At 43.8% G+C, this 18,063-nt stretch overlaps 1 protein-coding gene across 1 annotated transcript in view; it reads right to left on the bottom strand.

The window, feature by feature from the left end:
- The window catches only part of LOC103756344 (vasoactive intestinal polypeptide receptor), a 71,833-nt gene that overhangs the window by 13,319 nt on the left and 40,451 nt on the right, over nt 1-18,063 (bottom strand). The window contains exons 5-8 of the mRNA XM_008922388.2: nt 17,376-17,476; nt 14,930-15,062; nt 3,748-3,901; nt 970-1,030 (exon numbers count right to left, since the gene is read on the bottom strand). Coding sequence (XP_008920636.1) covers nt 970-1,030; nt 3,748-3,901; nt 14,930-15,062; nt 17,376-17,476 — 449 coding nt within the window. The remainder of the gene's footprint in view (nt 1-969; nt 1,031-3,747; nt 3,902-14,929; nt 15,063-17,375; nt 17,477-18,063) is intronic.

Below are 18,063 nucleotides of genomic sequence, written 5' to 3'. Positions count from 1 at the left end.
TAAATCCTCCTGTCTCTATCTCATTGTAGAGGCTATTTATTAACAGAGGAAATAAGGTCAGTTTTATGCAGAGAGAGTGAAAGCACAAAGGAAGTGAGTGGCCCTCAGGAAATGTGTGAGCATGACTATAAATCAAAAAAGCAATGAGAAATCCTTCTCCAACCGAAATGAGGGCGAATCAGGACACACTTGGAGAGGGAGAAAATGGAATTAACTATAGGATGCAAATGCAAGAAGTGAGGGCATGCACAGTGAGGGCAGAATAAGCACCCGATTCCCTAACTCTCTGGAGTGTTTTCCCCTAAAAACCTTTCCAATTACTGTAGCTCTTGACTGCTTGAATAAAAGCAAGAAGGAAGATTGCAGAATCAAATGCATTTTACTTTCATATATCCTTGGATAACTCTGCTATCTGCCTCATTTTCTTAGCTGTGTTCTATCTGTTTCTTATATAAAATATCAAAGGCTGCTGCAAGGTTAAAGAGAATGAAGAGTAGCTCCTAAAATCTGCTTGGGAAAAGAAAAAAAAAAAGAAGTTTTAGACTTTTCTGTGTGAGAGGTAAAAGGTGTGTTTGTTGAGCACCTGCTTCATGAGCAGATATAGGATCATTTTTGCAGGATGCAGAGCTCTGCTCTGAGCAATGAAAATTTCTGGTAGGGCTCATTTTACTTTATCATGTTGACATCTGCAGCTGGGCCAAATGAAAACATCAGGGTCTGCTCACAGATTCCCTGCAAATATCCTGACCAGGGGACTGGGAAGCAAAGAGGCTGAGGGACTGGCCTAAGCTGACATAAAACATGTGTCTTCAGGGAGATCTTGGAGCATTTCTTGGCTCGTGGTGGCAGGGGAGACCCTCTGCTCTGCTCTGGCTGCTGGGATTGTGGGTTACTAAAGCTGCAGGGCTTTCCTGGGAGATGAAGGGAGGAAGAATAATAAAGGAAAGACAGTTGAGTCCACAGGCTTACCCAACATCGAAAAAGTAAATCCTGACAATGGTCCAAGCGGTGATGAACACGGAGGGGGCACCTGGCAAGAGAAAAGAGATGGTGTCACTGTCAGAAATCATCATCAGGGTCCTCAGGGCTGTTCTCCCTCACTCTCCATCTCTCCTGAGGTGATGCCTTCCCTCAGGACTGGGCAAATGCTCCACCTTTTTAATGCTCACAGGCCAAACAGGCCAACGTGTTGCCTTCCTCTCCCACTGGCCACGTGAGACGAGTTTCCTGGAACTGCTCCCCAGCAGTTAAATTCCTGTTGCAATGCCTAAAAAAGGACTTCAGATTGTGAAAGGCAAGGAATAGGGATCACTCCAGGCATTTACAGTGTGGACACTTGCAGCCAAGGCAGTCACCACAAGCTCTCTGCAGCATCAACGGGGAGAAATACGTGCTTCTAACACACAGGTCACTGAGCTTTAGGACAAGAAATATGGATTATCCCTAGACTGTTTTGCCTGGACTTCCACTGACCATAAAGGGAGCCTGGAGTGACAAGTTCACATGTAGGTGTCTGTAGCTGGCCAGGTGAACCTGTCTCTGCTCCTCACTCCATGATCTTCTGCAGGACTAAGGTGGTCTTGCTCCATCACTGTGGTCCCTCTTTACCCTGTCTCTTGTCTTGGACTAGATTTAGGTTGGAAATACTTTGGGAAGGACATGTCACTTTGCTCTGTGTCACTCACAGTTTGTGTATAGTTTATCACCAGTGATTTCTGAGTGCAATGGTAATAAACCCACTGAGAACTGTAATTAGTGCATCCAAATTATTAATTCATGCATAATCCACTTCAGATCCATCACTGATGCTCTTGCAAGTGATGGATGACTAAAAGACCAAAAGATCCCTCAAGCCATTTCCTGGAATTGCCCTTCTTCACTCAAGCAACCTCAGAATACATTACAAGTCAAAGAAATTATCTTTGATTTAAAATCATTACTTTAATTCATTTTTCTTTAAGATCTGCAGCTCCAAGGTGTCGAAACAAAGGATATCTATGCACAAGGCAGGTTTAAAGAAGGTCTGACCTGATTAACTGCATCTAAATCAAGACCTGCCAATGTCATCCCTTCCTGTGCTTCCAGCACAGAGAACTGTCCCTCTTTTGTGGTGTGAACCCAAGCATAACTCCTGTCACTTCCAATGGAAGTTACTCCATGGCTGATTGATCAAATCCTGAGTCCAGATGTATCCCTGGACATGGCACAATTTTATTTTATCTTTTCAGGCTTCTTCCATGCTCTCATTATTTTGCAGTTTTAGCTGTTGAGAGCATTCAGTAGAAAGCTATTTGCTTACTTAAACATAAATCTTCAACCAAATGGCATTAAGGGGAAAATAAGATCTCTGATTTCTTTCTGGAGAAAGAAAAGAAGTTGATCTGGTAGGATTAATTTGCACAGGTTAACAATTCAGTTGTGAGTTGCTTTGTGAAGAGCTTAATTCTGTCTTCCTTGGCATTTTCTCATTGCATTTTATTCTATTTCACAGAATCCTTTTATTTCTTTATTTTATTTCACTATTTTATTTTATTTTATTTTATTTTATTTTATTTTATTTTATTTTATTTTATTTTATTTCATTTTATTTTATTTCATTTTATTTTATCTTTTAATAATTTTATTTTTGTTTTTAGACCAGATTTTTTTCATTAATGCTGGAGAATTGCATTTAATGCATTACATTTGCATTAAAGCTGGAGAAATCCTAAATGCAGGAAGCAGAGGGTTATCAGCATTGGCACTCAGGTGATGGGAATCCCAGGATAGCTGTCTGGCCTGAATTCAGCAAAACACAGAGGGAGTGATGGGCTGCAGAGTCTGGTTCAGTCCAGGAGTTCTGCTTTGCTGGGATCCATCCTTACAATTTAAGCTCACTGCATGGTATCAACTTTGGAATTCCAGTCAGGATCAAAACACTGAATGATTATAAAGGTGATGAGGAGTTTCAAGCCCACAGTCCTTAAGGAGACTGAAGAGCTCAACTACCAGTTTACCCAGAACAAACTGAGTCCTTAAATACCTTTGAAGATTTAGGTTAATGAAATTGGGGCAAACCCTCTGGACATCCCTTGATCTCGCTGCTGGCTGCACGAAATCCTTGGCAGCAAAGTAACACATCCAGGATCCTGGAATGGTTTGGGTTGGAAAGGACCTTTAAGATCCAGTTCCAACCCACTGCCATGGGCAGGACATCTCCCACTAGCCCAGGTTGCTCCAAGCCCCGTTCAACCTGGCCTTGGACACTTCCAGGCATGGGGCAGCCACAGCTTCTCTGGGCATCCTGTGCTAGGGCCTCACCACCCTCACAGGGAAGAATTCCTTCCTAGTTGAACACCCCCAGCTCTCCCAGCCTGGCTCCAGAGCAGAGGGGCTCCAGACCTCAGAGCATCTCCTTGGCATCCTCTGGACCTGCTCCAGTAGATCCATGTCCTCCTTATGTTGTGGGTCTCAGAGCTGGACACAGCTGGACACTGCAGTTGGGGTCTCAGCACAGCAGGACAGAGGGGCAGAACCCCCTCCCTCAACCTGCTGGTCACGATCCCTTTGATGCATCCCAGCACACGGTTGGTTTCTGGGCTGTCAGGGCACATCCCCAGCTCGTGTCCAGCCTCTCATCCACCAGCACCCCCAAGCCCTTCTCAGGACTGTCTAATACACCTCTGCCCCATCTGAGTCCCCAGGTTTCTGGACTAAAAATGCCAGGCAGGATGTCCTGCTGGCCCTCAGTCTGGAGAGGATGCGTACCCCAGCCGATCAGGATGTACCACCAGAAGTACTTCCTCTCTGAAAAGAAGGAGATGACCAGCAGGGTGTGAAGGTACAGCCCCTCCACCAGCAGCCAGAAGAAGTTGGCCATGACACAGTACTGGAAGAAAACCATCATGGCTTTGCAGCCTACCTGGAAGAGAAGAAAGGAACAGTGGTGAAGTGCAGCAGGGACACCAAACTACAGGGAAACCTTGCTCTGTGTGTATCTTTGGGATTGCTTTGTGCAGAACCTAAAGTCCTTCTGGTATGAGTTCTATGGTGAAAAGCCAAAAGCCCTACCAAGCTTTTTTGGGGTGGACATAGTTCACAGATGTTAATCACTAAATGGACAGTGCAGAGTCCTTGAGAGCCAGCTCAGGTTTGGGGGCTGTTTGATTGAGCCTGGGAATGCACTCAGGCTTGGCAACCCTGCTGACAAACTGCTGGGCCATGATCCCAACCAGCACGGGGTTGTTCTCTGGAAGTTCTGGATGCACATCTGTGGGAAGCTGGTTTGGCATGGACTGGATTTCAGAACAACCCTCCAGAAAGGCACTGCCTTGAGCTGGGATCAACTCAGTCAGCTTGCTCATGGCCCCAAACCTCTCAAGAGTTCCAGAAGTGGTTTTACAACACTCTCAGGCACATGGTGTGATTTTTGGGGTGTCCTGTGCAGGGCCAGGAGTTGGAGTCCATGATTCTTGTGAGTCCCTTCCAAGTCAGGATATTCTATGATTTTGTGATCTTGAGGAATGACACTGTGGACTTGGTCATCATGGTCCCCTCATCATCCTCAGTGGGGCTGCCTGCTACTGTTACCTGGCTCCTTAAACCCAAACAAATGATTCTCAGGATTAAAAAAAAACAACAAACAAAACCCCAACAAAACTCCAAAAAACCACCAACAAAAAAACCCCCAAAAAGACAAAGCAAAAAATAAGTCCAATTCTAATCACCCCATGGGCTGGTATGAGATAGGAGTTTGAAGAAAGCCAAGTCTACAACAAAATGCTCCTCAGTTAGGAAAAGAAGGACAGGGATATATATATATATATTTATATATATATTTAAAGTAGAGGATAAGAAGGAGAAGCAGGGCAAACACACACAAGCACAAACATATTTGATTACACTGGAAATGGAGAGATTGAAAGAGGGAAGGTGCATTGATTTTTTTCAGGAAATGAATAATTAAACACAGCAACTCGCTGTGTGAAGGTTTCACTGCAGCCCAGGGAATGGGAACCGTTCCCTCACAAAAGAAAATAAAATAAATAAAAAGGGAAATTTCTGACACTTAGGGGCCAAACCCACTGCAAAACACCCGAAGGTAGGAATCAGCTGCCCTAAGGAATATTCCAGAGCTGGTTATTGCCCCAGCACGTGAAGAATGCAGGTTCAGCTGCAGGTTTACAGGAGGTCACCAGTTGCATCACTGAGATGCTGACTCAGCAAAAGCCCCGTTGCCTTCAGTGAGTCTGCTGGAATAACACCCTGCAAGAGAACCTGAGTCTGCTGGAATAACACCCTGCAAGAGAACCTGAGTCTGCTGGAATAATGCCCTGCAACAGAACCTGACAGCCAGAATTTGCTGATTAGTGGCTCTTCCCTGGTGTTCTGCACGTGCAAGGTGTGGAATTCAGAGCAATAATTGACTTGCCCCAGTGACAAGGTCCCACTTTGCCCCCATGTTCCCCTCTCCTGCTGAAAACAGTTGCTGTGAAACCACACTGGTTAAAAAGGCGAGTGTGGAAAGTCTTGGTGCCACGTGTTTTGGAAAGGGACTTGTTGCCACTGATCACTCCAGATTAGTTCAGTGTGTGACACTGGGGACCCTCCTGGGCTCCTGCTGAACAATTTCTGTGCCCATCAGCTCCCTGGTGAGGCAGAAGGCAGGGGCAGGGACTTGCTGCATGGTGGGGATGGGGGAAGGTGGAGGCAGAGCAGGCAGGTAACTCCCTTCCAACTCAGAATATTCCACGTGTGACTTCAGGGACTCCCAGGGAGGGAAGGTGACACAGAGCTGAGCTGACAAGGGCTGGGGATGCAGCAGCTTCATCCCCGTGGCATCACCACATTCTTTTTGTGTGTGTGCAGCCAGCACAGGGATTTGAGGGTGTGAGTGGACTCAGCCCCACTGGGGCCACTGAATCCTTTCAGGGTTTCACTTTATCAATATTTGGCCCTGACTCAGCAGCTCACAGGTGAGACACGAGGTTTAAGGGGGCAGTTTTGAGGCATCTCAGCCACACACTCATAAAATATGGATTCCCTTGGGGGGTTGTACATTAGGGAATCCTTTCTGGATGGCTGCACTGCACTAATGGCACAGGCATGAGGCTGGAGCACATCACAGGGAACTGCAAGACTTTACAGGACAGGGAAAAGCTGCTCACAGAAAGTGCACATCATATCTGACCATCAGAGACTCTCAGGAAGGGATTTCCAGCCTGACTTTGCTGTACAGAGCAGGAGCTGTGCTGAACTCAGGCTGTGACAGCAGAAACCCCAGATCTGGGAGCCTAAATCCATCACCTCTTCTCCCTTATTGGCAACCTTTGCTTTTGTGGTGTTCTCTGGCTCTACTTTCTCCCCTAAAATGGTGGTGGCTTGTTACAGACCTGAGGTGGATCACAACCAGCAGTTGGACTTGCTGATATCAGAGGTCTTTTCAGCATTAATTATTCCATGGTTTTATTCTTCTATTCCCATGGGCAGCAGCTGGGTTTTGGCATCTTCTTCCCTGAGAGACCTGCAGCAGATCAATTCTTTGCACCTTGCTGAGGGGTATTTGCCTGTTTGAGCAGTTGCTACCACCCCTGGAATTTTGGGGTTTACCTGGAGAAAAGCTACTTTTGTGGACCATTTTGAGCAGTTCTTCCAGCCAGGGATCCCCTGCAGCACAGGGATGTTCTGCAGAGTTGGAACTGGAACAGAGCTGGATGCACTGTCCTGTCTTTAAAATGAAATAATGATATTTTTTGCTGCCTGGGTTTGCCACTATTGCTTAAAGTGGGCAAATTTATACCAGACCAGATATTTCTATGAGAGGTGCACTTGCCCTGTTGAATACTCTGACATCTGACTCAGAGACACATTTGGAAAACAGCCCTTCCTGGCTTTTGAGAGACTTTATTACATACAGCCCTTGATAATGGGTCTCTACCTTTCTGATTGATTAGATTCAGCCTCAGAGAGGCTGTTATAGTGCTGGGAAATAAAATCCATGTTTATGTAAGACGTTTTACCCTTTAGATGACAGACACTGGGCAGAGATGAGCCATTACACCTCACTGAAGGTTTTTTTTTTCATGAAGAGCAGAACTCATGATGTGTCAGCATTGAAAGACTAGCACAGACTATTTTTAGAACAGACATTTTCAGCAGGAAAAGCTGCATTACTTTGCTGCTTTTTCTACTCTCTCCCCTTCTACTATCTCATTTACAACACCTTATTTCCCTGTTTTTCTTCAGAGACTTTGCCCTGCTCATGTCCACATGGGACGTGGCAGTGAGATGGTTTTCCTTGGCTTTGTGGATGGCACATCCACCCAAGTGGCTCCTCTCTTCTTCCCCTCTTTGGAATTGTAAAAAGAAATTGAAAAAAGAAAAAAGAGAAAAAGCAGAGAAAAAAGAAAAAGAAAAAGAAAAAAGAGAAAGGAAAAGAAAATGAAAAATAAAGGGAAAAAGAAATGGAAAAAGGGCTAATTTAGGCTTAGCACACTTAACCTTTTGGGTAACAGCAGAAAAAAGGCAAATTAAAAACAAACAAACCAGAGTGCTTGGCAAAAAGCCATCACTTTCATTTCTTCCCTCAGTTTAATTGCAGCTCTAGTCTAGAGTCAAACATATTAGCAATAAAAAAAGCCCCACAAAGTTTATGTTCTATCATGAAAGGGAATTGAGGTCTATTCAAACAAGAAAACTCCTAAATCAGTTGAATGCCTTTGTCTCCTTCCTTCCCTCCCAGTCATGGAGCTTGACAAGCAAATAACTTCAAATAATAAATTGCTGCACTTGAGGGTGACTCTTCAAATTTTCCTGGAGGATGCACAGAAATTTTGGGTGTTAAGGACTTAACAATGTAAATGAATGAGATGAATGAATAAATGAATAAAGAAATGTGATTAAAGAAATTCCTAAAATGCCACTTGACAGAAACAAAGTGGTTTATGATTGAGGCCCATAGACCTCAGTTTGTGAGGGCCTGAATTGTCAAGTTAAAATTCTCAGCTAAAGCAGTTTCTCATCTCTCAGGTCAAATAAAAGACCTTCATGGGAATCATCATCTTATGGCTTGATGATGGAGCTTGAGCCCTTTGTGACTTCAAGTCTAAGTATTAAAAATATATTATTAAAAATAGAGATAGATCAACTTAAGTGGATTCACAGTGACCATCTATCTCAGGCACAGGGATAAGAGACCCCAAACACACGTTTTTCCATGTTAACATCTTGCTCTGCACCAGTGGTGCCTCAGAAACATTATGAAGGAAAGCTCTCAAGCCTTGGTAGAGGCAAAATATTACATTTATCTTAACCTGCTTCCCTCCAGGTCACAATCCATTACATTTCCATGCACCCATCGTTATCTGAGAGCACACACTGGAATACTTTCTCCCTGTCAGCTGTCACTGGGCAATTTATGAAGCCATTATAACCTGGATTTGTGTCTGAGCTCGGTGATTTGTCACCACTTTCATGAAGCAGAAATGCCACTCCTGTGCAGACACACGCAGGCACACTCACACTGCTTCAACAAGGTGAGTCTTCCCTGCTCCCATCAAGACTGTGGAAGAATGGAGACATTTGGAAGAAGCCATTGGGATCAATCTCTATCTCTTTCCTGGGCCTTCACTTCCACTTGGAACAAGGCTGGGCTAGTTGAGTAATTCCCAACTAGTGCACCTGGATAACATTATTATTCCTCTGGTTAGAGCATCATTTCTCCAGCAATAGCTCAACCCATATGGAACCCAAAGTCCCAATAGACAAACCTGTTTTTTCCCTGTGCTTTCACCTCCTCAGTGCCAGCTGAAAATGGCAAGGCATTTAGAGAATCCTGGAATGGTTTGGGTTGGAAGGGACCTTAAAGCTCACCCAGTTCCAATCCCCTGCAATGGGCAGGGACACTTTCTGCTATCCCAGGTTGCTCCAAGCCCTGTCCAACCTGGCCTTGGACACTTCCAGGGTTAAGGTGAGGATTTACAAGAGCCAGATCCTGCACTGCAGAAATCTTGAGGAATGCATTAAAATAGATGAAGCTGCACCAGTTCACACCAACAAAAAATGTGATCCACATGACTGCCCTTTATGCCTTTCCCACTTCCAACACAGGTTTCCTTAAATATAGTGCTATCCTGTTAGATTCAGCAGGAAGCTCTTCTGTCTGCTTTTCCTCACATTAGAAGCAAGTTTAAGCCCCCTGACTGTGACCCTCAAAGCTATTTAAGCATTTCTCTTCACCCATTTTAACAGCTCTCAGCCTTTGTGGGACTCAGCCTTTCGAGTTCGTCTCTCAGGAACACTCATTTGATTTTTGGGGGCAGTCTTGGGAGTATTTCCGAGATGGTGATTAGCTCTGGCTGGTCTAGCCTGTGTTCCAGGTGACTCAGAGTTGAGTTGAGATGTAAAAATAGAATTATCTTGGTGAAGGGGTGAACTGTGCCTGTTTTGTGCTCGTCAGTCACAGAATAATGGCGCTTCAGAACACATCTTCAGTGATAAGGCAAATCAAACACAAGGCAGCAAGTAAAGAGAGAAGGTGAGCAGAGTTTTAACTATGCCCTTCCTCACACTTTGCACATTTTCTCTCATTTTTATCACTACTGCTTTGCTTTAAGGTGCCAGCCCATGACTGGGGCACTGCTGTGACAGAGCCACTCGAGCAAAGAAAGTTCCTCCTCCAGAGCTCTTCCATAGTCTCACTTCCTGCCTTCCCTCCTGGGTCACTTTCAGGATGTCTCCATTGCTTCCCCAAGCTTTCTTTCTCTTGTTTTTTACTTGTTTGTATTATTTACAGGAGCATTCTCTAAGGCTTTTTTCTTTTATTTCCTTTTTATTCCTTCCCCCCCTTGTTTTTGGGTGAACCTTGAGATTGCAGCAGTGATCAGGAGATAGGGAGAGATCAGTAGATTTGGAGTGACCAGCAGACATGAAGAGATCACCAGATATGTGGATAACAGTCCACAGAAGTTACCTGGAAGATGCAAATCTCTTTAATCTGATGGTCAGAATAAAGACTGAGGAGATGGGTGTGTCAGGTCTGTGTTGTGACAGCAAGTCCATTGGAACTCATATTTCCTGAAGCCAACAGGCACCATATGGTTGGATTTCACAGGTATTTGTGGACAGGGTTAGGGGCTTCAGGTCATACATGAGTAGAAAAGCACAGTGGGAAACTTATACTTTCCATAAGTAGTGATTTTTCATTTTCTCCTTGTGCTGCTCCTTGAGATGAAAACCAAATGTTTCCCTCTCAAAACAAGGTGGACCTCATGTCACACTGGGCATCAGTTCCAAGGTAGGACAGACTGTAAGGCATCTCCTGATCTCAGCAGCACCTTTGGGCCTGGCTGGACCCACTGAGCTCAGTGGAAGGGGTACAGTTCTGCAGGAATGGGCTGAGCTACTGAAAAAAGGGTCAGCTGATATATTTACACATTTTGGGGACTGACCCAACTTTAATTAAAGTAAAGGGAAGAATCACACTGTCTTCAGAGCTCTGCTCTTCCCCCCAAGCCACCCAAAGTTGAGCAGATGCTGTTAAAGAGCTCATCCCTCCTCTGTGTAGGTGGGAACAGCCTTTCCTGAAGGATATAACCCAGTAAAATGGCTGAGTCTCTAGTATTTGCTTCACTTTTACACAACTGCATAAAAAAGGTTTCTACTCTTCCATCTCTCCATGAGCCTGAATATCATGGTCCTCCCAGATGGATCTGATGAGCCTCAGATGGGGGTGCATTGGAAAAGAAAATGTCTCTGTCTTCAACTTCCATAAATAAAGTTCATTTTGGGGCTTGGAGCTCTTATGAGTTTGGTCTGAGGAATTTAGTGTGGAAACTCCCAATTTTTCACTCTGAAAATATGAGATATATGTGTTAAGTTCACAGTTGCTGAAGACCCAACCTCCTTTGCAAAGAATATTTTTTTTTTTTTGTTGGAAGTTTTTGTCTTACTGGAATACAACACCAAAAAGATAAATGATGTGGCTGAATCTTCAGCAGAAGTAAATTTTCAGAGTTTAAAACTCGAGCCTGAGTTTAATCTGTAGAATGGGATCTTTGTTTATGGTAAACTGTTGGCTTTTTTTTTTGTTCAGCAAGACTGGAAATGTAAGAAGTTCATCATTATTATGGTATCCAGATATGAGAGTAATGAAACTATATAAAACCCGATCCATAAACCCACAAAAAATCAAATGAAACAACAAGTGAAGTGTTCAGTTCAATCCTTCCACCAGGTTTGCTGTTTTGACTGCTGTGTTTCACAGGGTGTTCCCCAGGGAGACAAGGAAAGGGGAAGATAAAGTGTGGGAATGCCAAGACACAAAGTCACTAGACCTAAGAAAACAAGTGTGAAAAACTAAACCTTCTGAGGAGGCATCTTGAGCCTGGCGGTGAAAAAAAACCCCACAAAAGGAAAAGGCAAATCCAGGTGGGAAAATGCAATTTTTCCCACAGTATGAGCAATTGTTGGATGCAACAAAGCCACAGGGGGCAAGTTTTCCATCAGGAATGGCCAGATACTGAGACAGAACATAACCTGAATCAAAATGAATGAAAATGGACAGTTATTGAAGAAGCCCAAGAGGGTGGTTCCACAGAGCCCTCTGAGCCTGATCATCTCTGCACCCAAGTGCTCAAAGCCCAGGCTAACACAGCTGAGCACAGGCCTATTTTTAAGCCTTTGAAGACAGCAGGATGATTCAGTTATGCATAATTACAGATGTACTTTGTCACTGAAGGCTTGACAGAGAGGGAAAAAGTGTTTTTGGTCTACTCAGGGCTGTTGGCACCTTGGGCAACGTGCTGTGTGTGGCCACCAGACCCCTCTGCTGGTTCCACCCCTCGACAAAAATTCAAGGTCCCTGCAGTGCTTTGTTTCCCACTGGAAAATCCCGCAGTGGACTTTTGGCCTAAATACTTCTACCTGAGCCAAGTGATCCACACTGTGCCTAGAAACAAGTCTGTTAGAGTTGGACACTTGGGAAGAGGAGAAAGTGTGAGGGGTGTTTGTAAAGCCACCGATGCTGAGTTTCCTTGAGGTGGGACGAAGACCTCGAGCAGGTCCTGGGCTCAGTGACCATTTAAACCTGTCACATTTGGGCATGAAAACAAGCCCTGCTTACCAACTTGGGGTTTCTGCCCAATGAAAACAGGCTGATTTTTTTTCAACCAGCCAGCAGGAATTTTCTCTCCCCCAGGAGAGGATTTATCAAGAAAGTAGGATCAAGGAATTCGTGGAGGCTCTGGGTGCCACGCATCACTCTGAAAACATCACCCAGTGCATGTGCTGGCTCACATGAGGACTCAGTGATGCTCATCACACATATTTTGGCTACATTGAGCCCAAAATGCTTACAGCCACATTCCCAGGCTCCATAGGAATGCCCAACAAACTTAATTTTTCAGGGTGTTCACGCTGAACTCAATGGTAATCCAAAACTATTTGAGTTTAAAATGAGTTAATGCCATAACTGAGGTTTCCCACACGAGGTGAAATGAAGTAAAAATGCAGTAAAACCTATGGAAAAGTTGTTTGTTTTCTATTTTTCAATTGCATATACACCTTCATGTATTGCAGTTCCCAGTTGATTTAAACATGGACATATTTGTTGGAGAACTTAACATATTTTTGTATGGCTGGTGCATAAAACATAATTTTAAATCTTCTTACTGCTACAGGTAATACCAAGTTCAGGAATTCAGTCCCTTCATCAGAAATGCTGGGAGAGGCCTCTATTTATTTGGATTTTGCATCCCTAAATCTGTTCTGGGAGAGGGGTGTCTTTATCTTTTATTCCTTGGAGGAACTAAGAGTGGTACTTTCACTTCTAACAGAACACTTTTATTGCTTTGGGTTTGCCCTGTTTTAAATCAGCACAGTGGTGATAGCACTCACAAAACTGTTAAAATCTCTCCTCAGACTGAATGAGCTCAAGGCCACATACAGCCATTACACACAAAACCTTCAGGAAACTGTGTATAAAGTCCTGGGTTCATGAATTAGTCCCCAAGTCTCCCAAGCCAAACTTTATCCTGCAATTTCAAAGCACAAACAACTCAAGCCAAGCCAACCCAACCAAACCCACGGGAACACAATGGATTTTGTAACTATTTCTCCAAACAGATGAATGTTAGGAAAGGCATTTTGACTGTGTTTTATGTAGGTATTTTTTTCACTATAACTTGAAGGTTTGTCCATAAGATTGGTTCGAGACAGGTTGTGCAGATTTTGCAAGGGGCTGTGCAGCAGAGACAGATTTGTTCCACTCAATTTTATAACCCTTGTTTATCATCCAGCCATTCACCCTGAGCTGGTGTTTAACTTAAAAGTTCTCTGATGGGGATAAACACACCCCATGGGTCTACCTGAAAGCACAGTGGCTTCCAGGAGCTGTGGAGTCTTCAGGAAAATTCCTGTATTTCTGTTTCTGGATGGAAACACTTCTCACACAGCTCTCTGTGGTCATGACCCAGTGCAGATACTCCCAGGGGTGAGGGGTTAGTTCAAGCTCCATGGTTTGTTGGGTTCTTGGCTCCTCTGCCAGCTGGCATCAGTGGAATTTTTTTATTCCAGTTTCCATGTCATCCTAACCATTCATGGACTCTCCCAGGAAAAACCAGTTGCAAGAATACAGATCCCAGTGAACCACTGGGAGGGAAAAGCACGGAGGGACATTCCAAAGGGAACACTTCCTGCTGCAGACAGTTCTTGGGAAAAGCTGAAAGGAGGCTGCAACTGAGAGATGCTGGAGCAGAAAGTTCATTTTAACAGCAGGGACAGGACTCAGGGTTAGGATACAGAAAAGCCAGAAGGCAAGGAATAAGCTGGAAGGATGGAAGAGAAAGAGAAGCTTTTTCTGGTGCTGTGTGACACAAAAAAACTGGTCCAGAAGGGATTTGCTGGATTGCTGTTCCCAGTCTCCTGCTATTGCCAGCAAGCATAATGTTATGTTATAAGCATAATGTTATGTTATAAGCATAATGTAATGTTATGAATTTGCTATGGAGGGTTCTTTTTTTTCTTTTTTTTGAATGATTTGTGATCACACCTCTTCGTTTTGGTGATTTCAATTTCCTGCTTAAATTTATCCATGGCTGGTGCCCCCTTACATCAAAATGGCCTTTAGATAAACAGCCCTTCTCCCTCCTCAATGTTTGCTCCAGCTGATAACACTGAAAGTGAAAAAAAAAATAAATCCCAACTCCTTTATTCCCCTCATTTATTGTCCCAGTAGGGAAATCTCACAGCTGCAGACAGAGAGCGTGGGAGCCAGGTCCAGGTGAAAAATAGATGATGATGTCTACACATGGATTTCCTGCCCAAACTCCTGCAGAGGTGGGGTCACTGGAGCCCAGGGAGCCCATCCAAATCCAGGTGCCTTATTCCAAATGAGGTGAACAGCTCTCCAGGCTCCAGTGAACATATTAATTAGAGCTTGACTGACTATGGTTGCACTTTACACACTCATGTAGAGGCACTTACCCCAAGGATACCTGGAGTTAGTTACGTGAATCTGGGTCTGACTCTGGAGGGAAAGGTGTTATTGAATCCCTAAACACAGCACTGCAAGTGTCCTTGGACCAGGATATCCAAATATTAGCATGTGGCTGGGAAATGGACACCAGGCTGACAGGAACCCCAAAATCTTGTAGAGCCTCGGTTGTGGGTTTGACCTCACAGAATTGTTGAGGTTGGAAAACACCTCTAAGATCAGCGAGTCCAACCTCACAAGGGGACAAGATGCCTATAAATTTTTGACTCTGACAATAAATATATTCCCTTTCCATATAATTTGACCTGCAGCAATCATATTTTTTCTTTCAAACATGAAAAATCACCCCGAAACCTTCACGAAGTCCTGTCTCTCGTGCACTTGTAAGGTAATTTTTGGTGCATTGTTTAAGAGGGGCAACAGAATAAGGTGGAAACTTCAAAGTGCAAGGCTACTTACTGAACTCACAAAGCAGTGCTCGGATTCTCCACTTTCAAACAGGATGACATCTTTGATGAAGACTGCAATGGCTCTCATGATGAAGGACATGAAGAGATGCATGTGAATATAATTTCGAGTGCAGTGTAGTTTTCTGTCGGGAAGAGATGAAACATTTCTGAATAGCCAGGCTTCTCAAAAGGGGTTATTTACCTATTTGCATGTGTCTTCTGCCAAGATATGGAGTTACAATTAAACATTAGAAACCCCGAGACAGGCTCTGTTCTGATGTACATCACCACAAATCCACTTAAGCCTTTTTAAATCCACAAAACGTGGTGATCCACAGATCTGCAGCAGTGCTGCTGCTTTTTCATTACTCAGAAAAGCAGGACAAAATACAGAATGACAGAAAACAGGTCCATCCCACTGCTCTCTGCTGGAAAAGAAATGTTTTCCACTGAGCAGCCTGGGCCCACAATAAAGGGCTGTTTTCTACAGAATGTTTGTACTGCAATCATTATTTCCAAAGTGAAATGTTTGTTCAAGAAGGGAAATAAATTCTTAGCCTCTGTTGCCAAAATTAACACATATTACAGGCTTTCTGGAGCAACATGAACTATATTATTACTTAAAAAAATACTGGTTGTTAATGATACTGAGAACACCACCAGAATTCATCTAGTTTAAAGCATAGATTGGGTGAAAATTCTGGTAGTCAATTTGATAAATCAGGAGAAAATATTTAAAATCATATTAAAATAATAATCTGTGTCTGAGAATTGTATTTCTTCTGTTAAGCTCACAGTATCTCAAGAATGTGAAGAAAAAGTTATTCATCAAAGGCATATCAGAAAAAAAGCGCAAAGCAGTTAAAAAAGAAATTATATATAATATTATTTTAAAATACAAATGATGAAATTGGCAATAAATGTACATTTATATCCTGCACAATAATTACATTCCTTTTACTTTATTGTATATATTAATCTTATTAGCATGAGAGGGGGGAATATTCTCCAGAGAAAAATCAGCATTTGGTTAAACACACATTTTGAAGATGAATTTTGATCAAGTAGGTTTGTTTTTCTTTTTTTTTCAAGGGGGACTTTACACCAGCTATGTGAAGAGCCCAATACTCTGCAGATGGGTACTTTGTACAGACACCAGAGCCACAACAGACCTCGCTCAGCAGCACAATCAAATTAGCAGCTCCTAATGAGTCCCTGTGCCGTGGCAGAGGTTGTGCTCCTGATCTGGGGTGATGGCAGGATAATGTAGCTGAGCTGAGCTCTCTCTACTTACAGGTGAAGGGAAGTCAAATGACTCTGTTTCCCACAAAGGAACAGCGTGAACCTCCACAGTTTCATCAGCCTGGCACCTTGTACCTTGTTGAGATAATCTGCATATGGGTCTGATTCACTCCTCCCTTGTGAGAGGAGAGAACACATGGGTGAAGAGCAAAGTTCTTGAAAGGTGAGGCCAGTCTTGGTCTAAGTGTGAGAGTTATATCCTAGAATATAAGCTCTTTCCTACAGGAGGAGGGGGAACCACATCTTTGCTGAACAGATCTTTGCTGTTCTCCCTTTACAAAAACAACTTTATAATAGGAGATAACTTATATGCAGACCTCTTCATTTGAGGCACCCAAATTTAGATGCCTGATTTATTTATAAACAAGAGACTGAGGATTAATTGATTTGCTGCAGTCTGGGCTTCTAATGCCACTTGATAAGCTGCAGACTATCTGCCCAGCAGTCCATAAGGGCCTGGGTCTCCTGAAAGTCCTGCTACCCTTGTGCACATCTCAGAGCCACCAGCATGACTAAAATGGCTCTGGGTGTTTCTGTCTTGCCATAAAACTACAGCAGGAAGTGTTTCTTAAATAGGCTTTGGGAGGGAACAGGCTGCCCAGAGAAGCTGTGGCTGCCCCATCCCTGGAAGTGTCCAAGGTTGGACGGGGCTTGGAGCAACCTGGGCTAGTGGAAGGTGTCCCTGCCCGTGGCAGGGGGTTGGAATGAGATGATCTTTAAGGTCCTTTCCAATCCAAACCATTCTAGGATTTGGTGATTCTAGGTAGTTTTGGAGTGTGATTAATCTGTACCATTTTGAATACCTACTTTGAGTAGAAATTCCATAGTATCCATATATCTGACTAGGACTCTGTGGACTATAACAGGTTTATGGAATAATGACCTCTAATACAGGAATCCATCATGTAACAATCTGCCTTTAGTGAGATGAATCCACCTAAATAAATTGGATTTGGGTTATAAATGTCACACAAAGGCCACAAATCACATTCTAAAAAACAGAGGTATCTAAAGACGGGAGAACTTTCCTCCGCTATCCAACTCAGACGTGACAGAAGTTTTTGGCATTTATCTGTAACACTCACAGCCTATAAAGTCTGTAACTTTAACAGCTTCCATGTCCTTTTGAGTGCCTTGTTTGCTCATGGTCTTACCTGAAGAGACACAGGATGATCATAGCAGCTGTGAGGGCAATGAGGGACAAGGTGTGTCCGATGGTGTAGCCGGTCTTGACCGTGCCATAGAACGCCGTTTGCTGGGGGGAGAGGAAAGAGGCAAAACAGGTCTTTCAATGAGCTGCCAAAATGCATTCCTAAATAAAGCACCACTGACTGGTGAGGCAAGGGAATCATCCTTCTCCATCCTCTTAAAACAACTCCAACTCCTTCACATCCAGCAGAGCACACGACTCAAACACCACCCGGGTGAATAAGAACACGTCCGGTTGCAGCAGAGCTTGGATCACTCCAAAACCAGGCTGGAGTGACACCAGGGAAATGTTCCTGCTGGAAGGAGCCTGGTTTGACACTTGCAGAGACAGCTACATGGTTAGAACCTCGTGGAACAAGAATGACTAATGTTCAGCTAAAGAGCACACTGACACATCACTGCTGTCGTGGGGAGGACGAGGAGCTTCAGGCTTATTAAGGAAGTTTGAGGGCAGAACTGCTTGGGAAATTGGTTTGTTTTTGTGGAAGTTGCACGCTGTGTTTAGGCAAGTAACTTAAAACATTCTCACTGAAATCATACATATATGTTAATTCAGAAATATACGTTCAGTTGGAAATTGGTTCGTGGCTTTTCTCTTCGACAGGACACAGAGGGAATCCCTGAGCATGGGAC

Source organism: Manacus vitellinus, unplaced genomic scaffold, assembly GCF_001715985.3.
Source record: "Manacus vitellinus isolate BGI_N305 unplaced genomic scaffold, ASM171598v3 scaffold_12_pilon, whole genome shotgun sequence".
NCBI classification, from domain to species: Eukaryota; Metazoa; Chordata; class Aves; order Passeriformes; family Pipridae; genus Manacus; species Manacus vitellinus.
The sequence above is the reverse complement of the archived record's forward strand: the minus strand, read 5'-3'. Positions and strand labels throughout refer to the sequence as shown.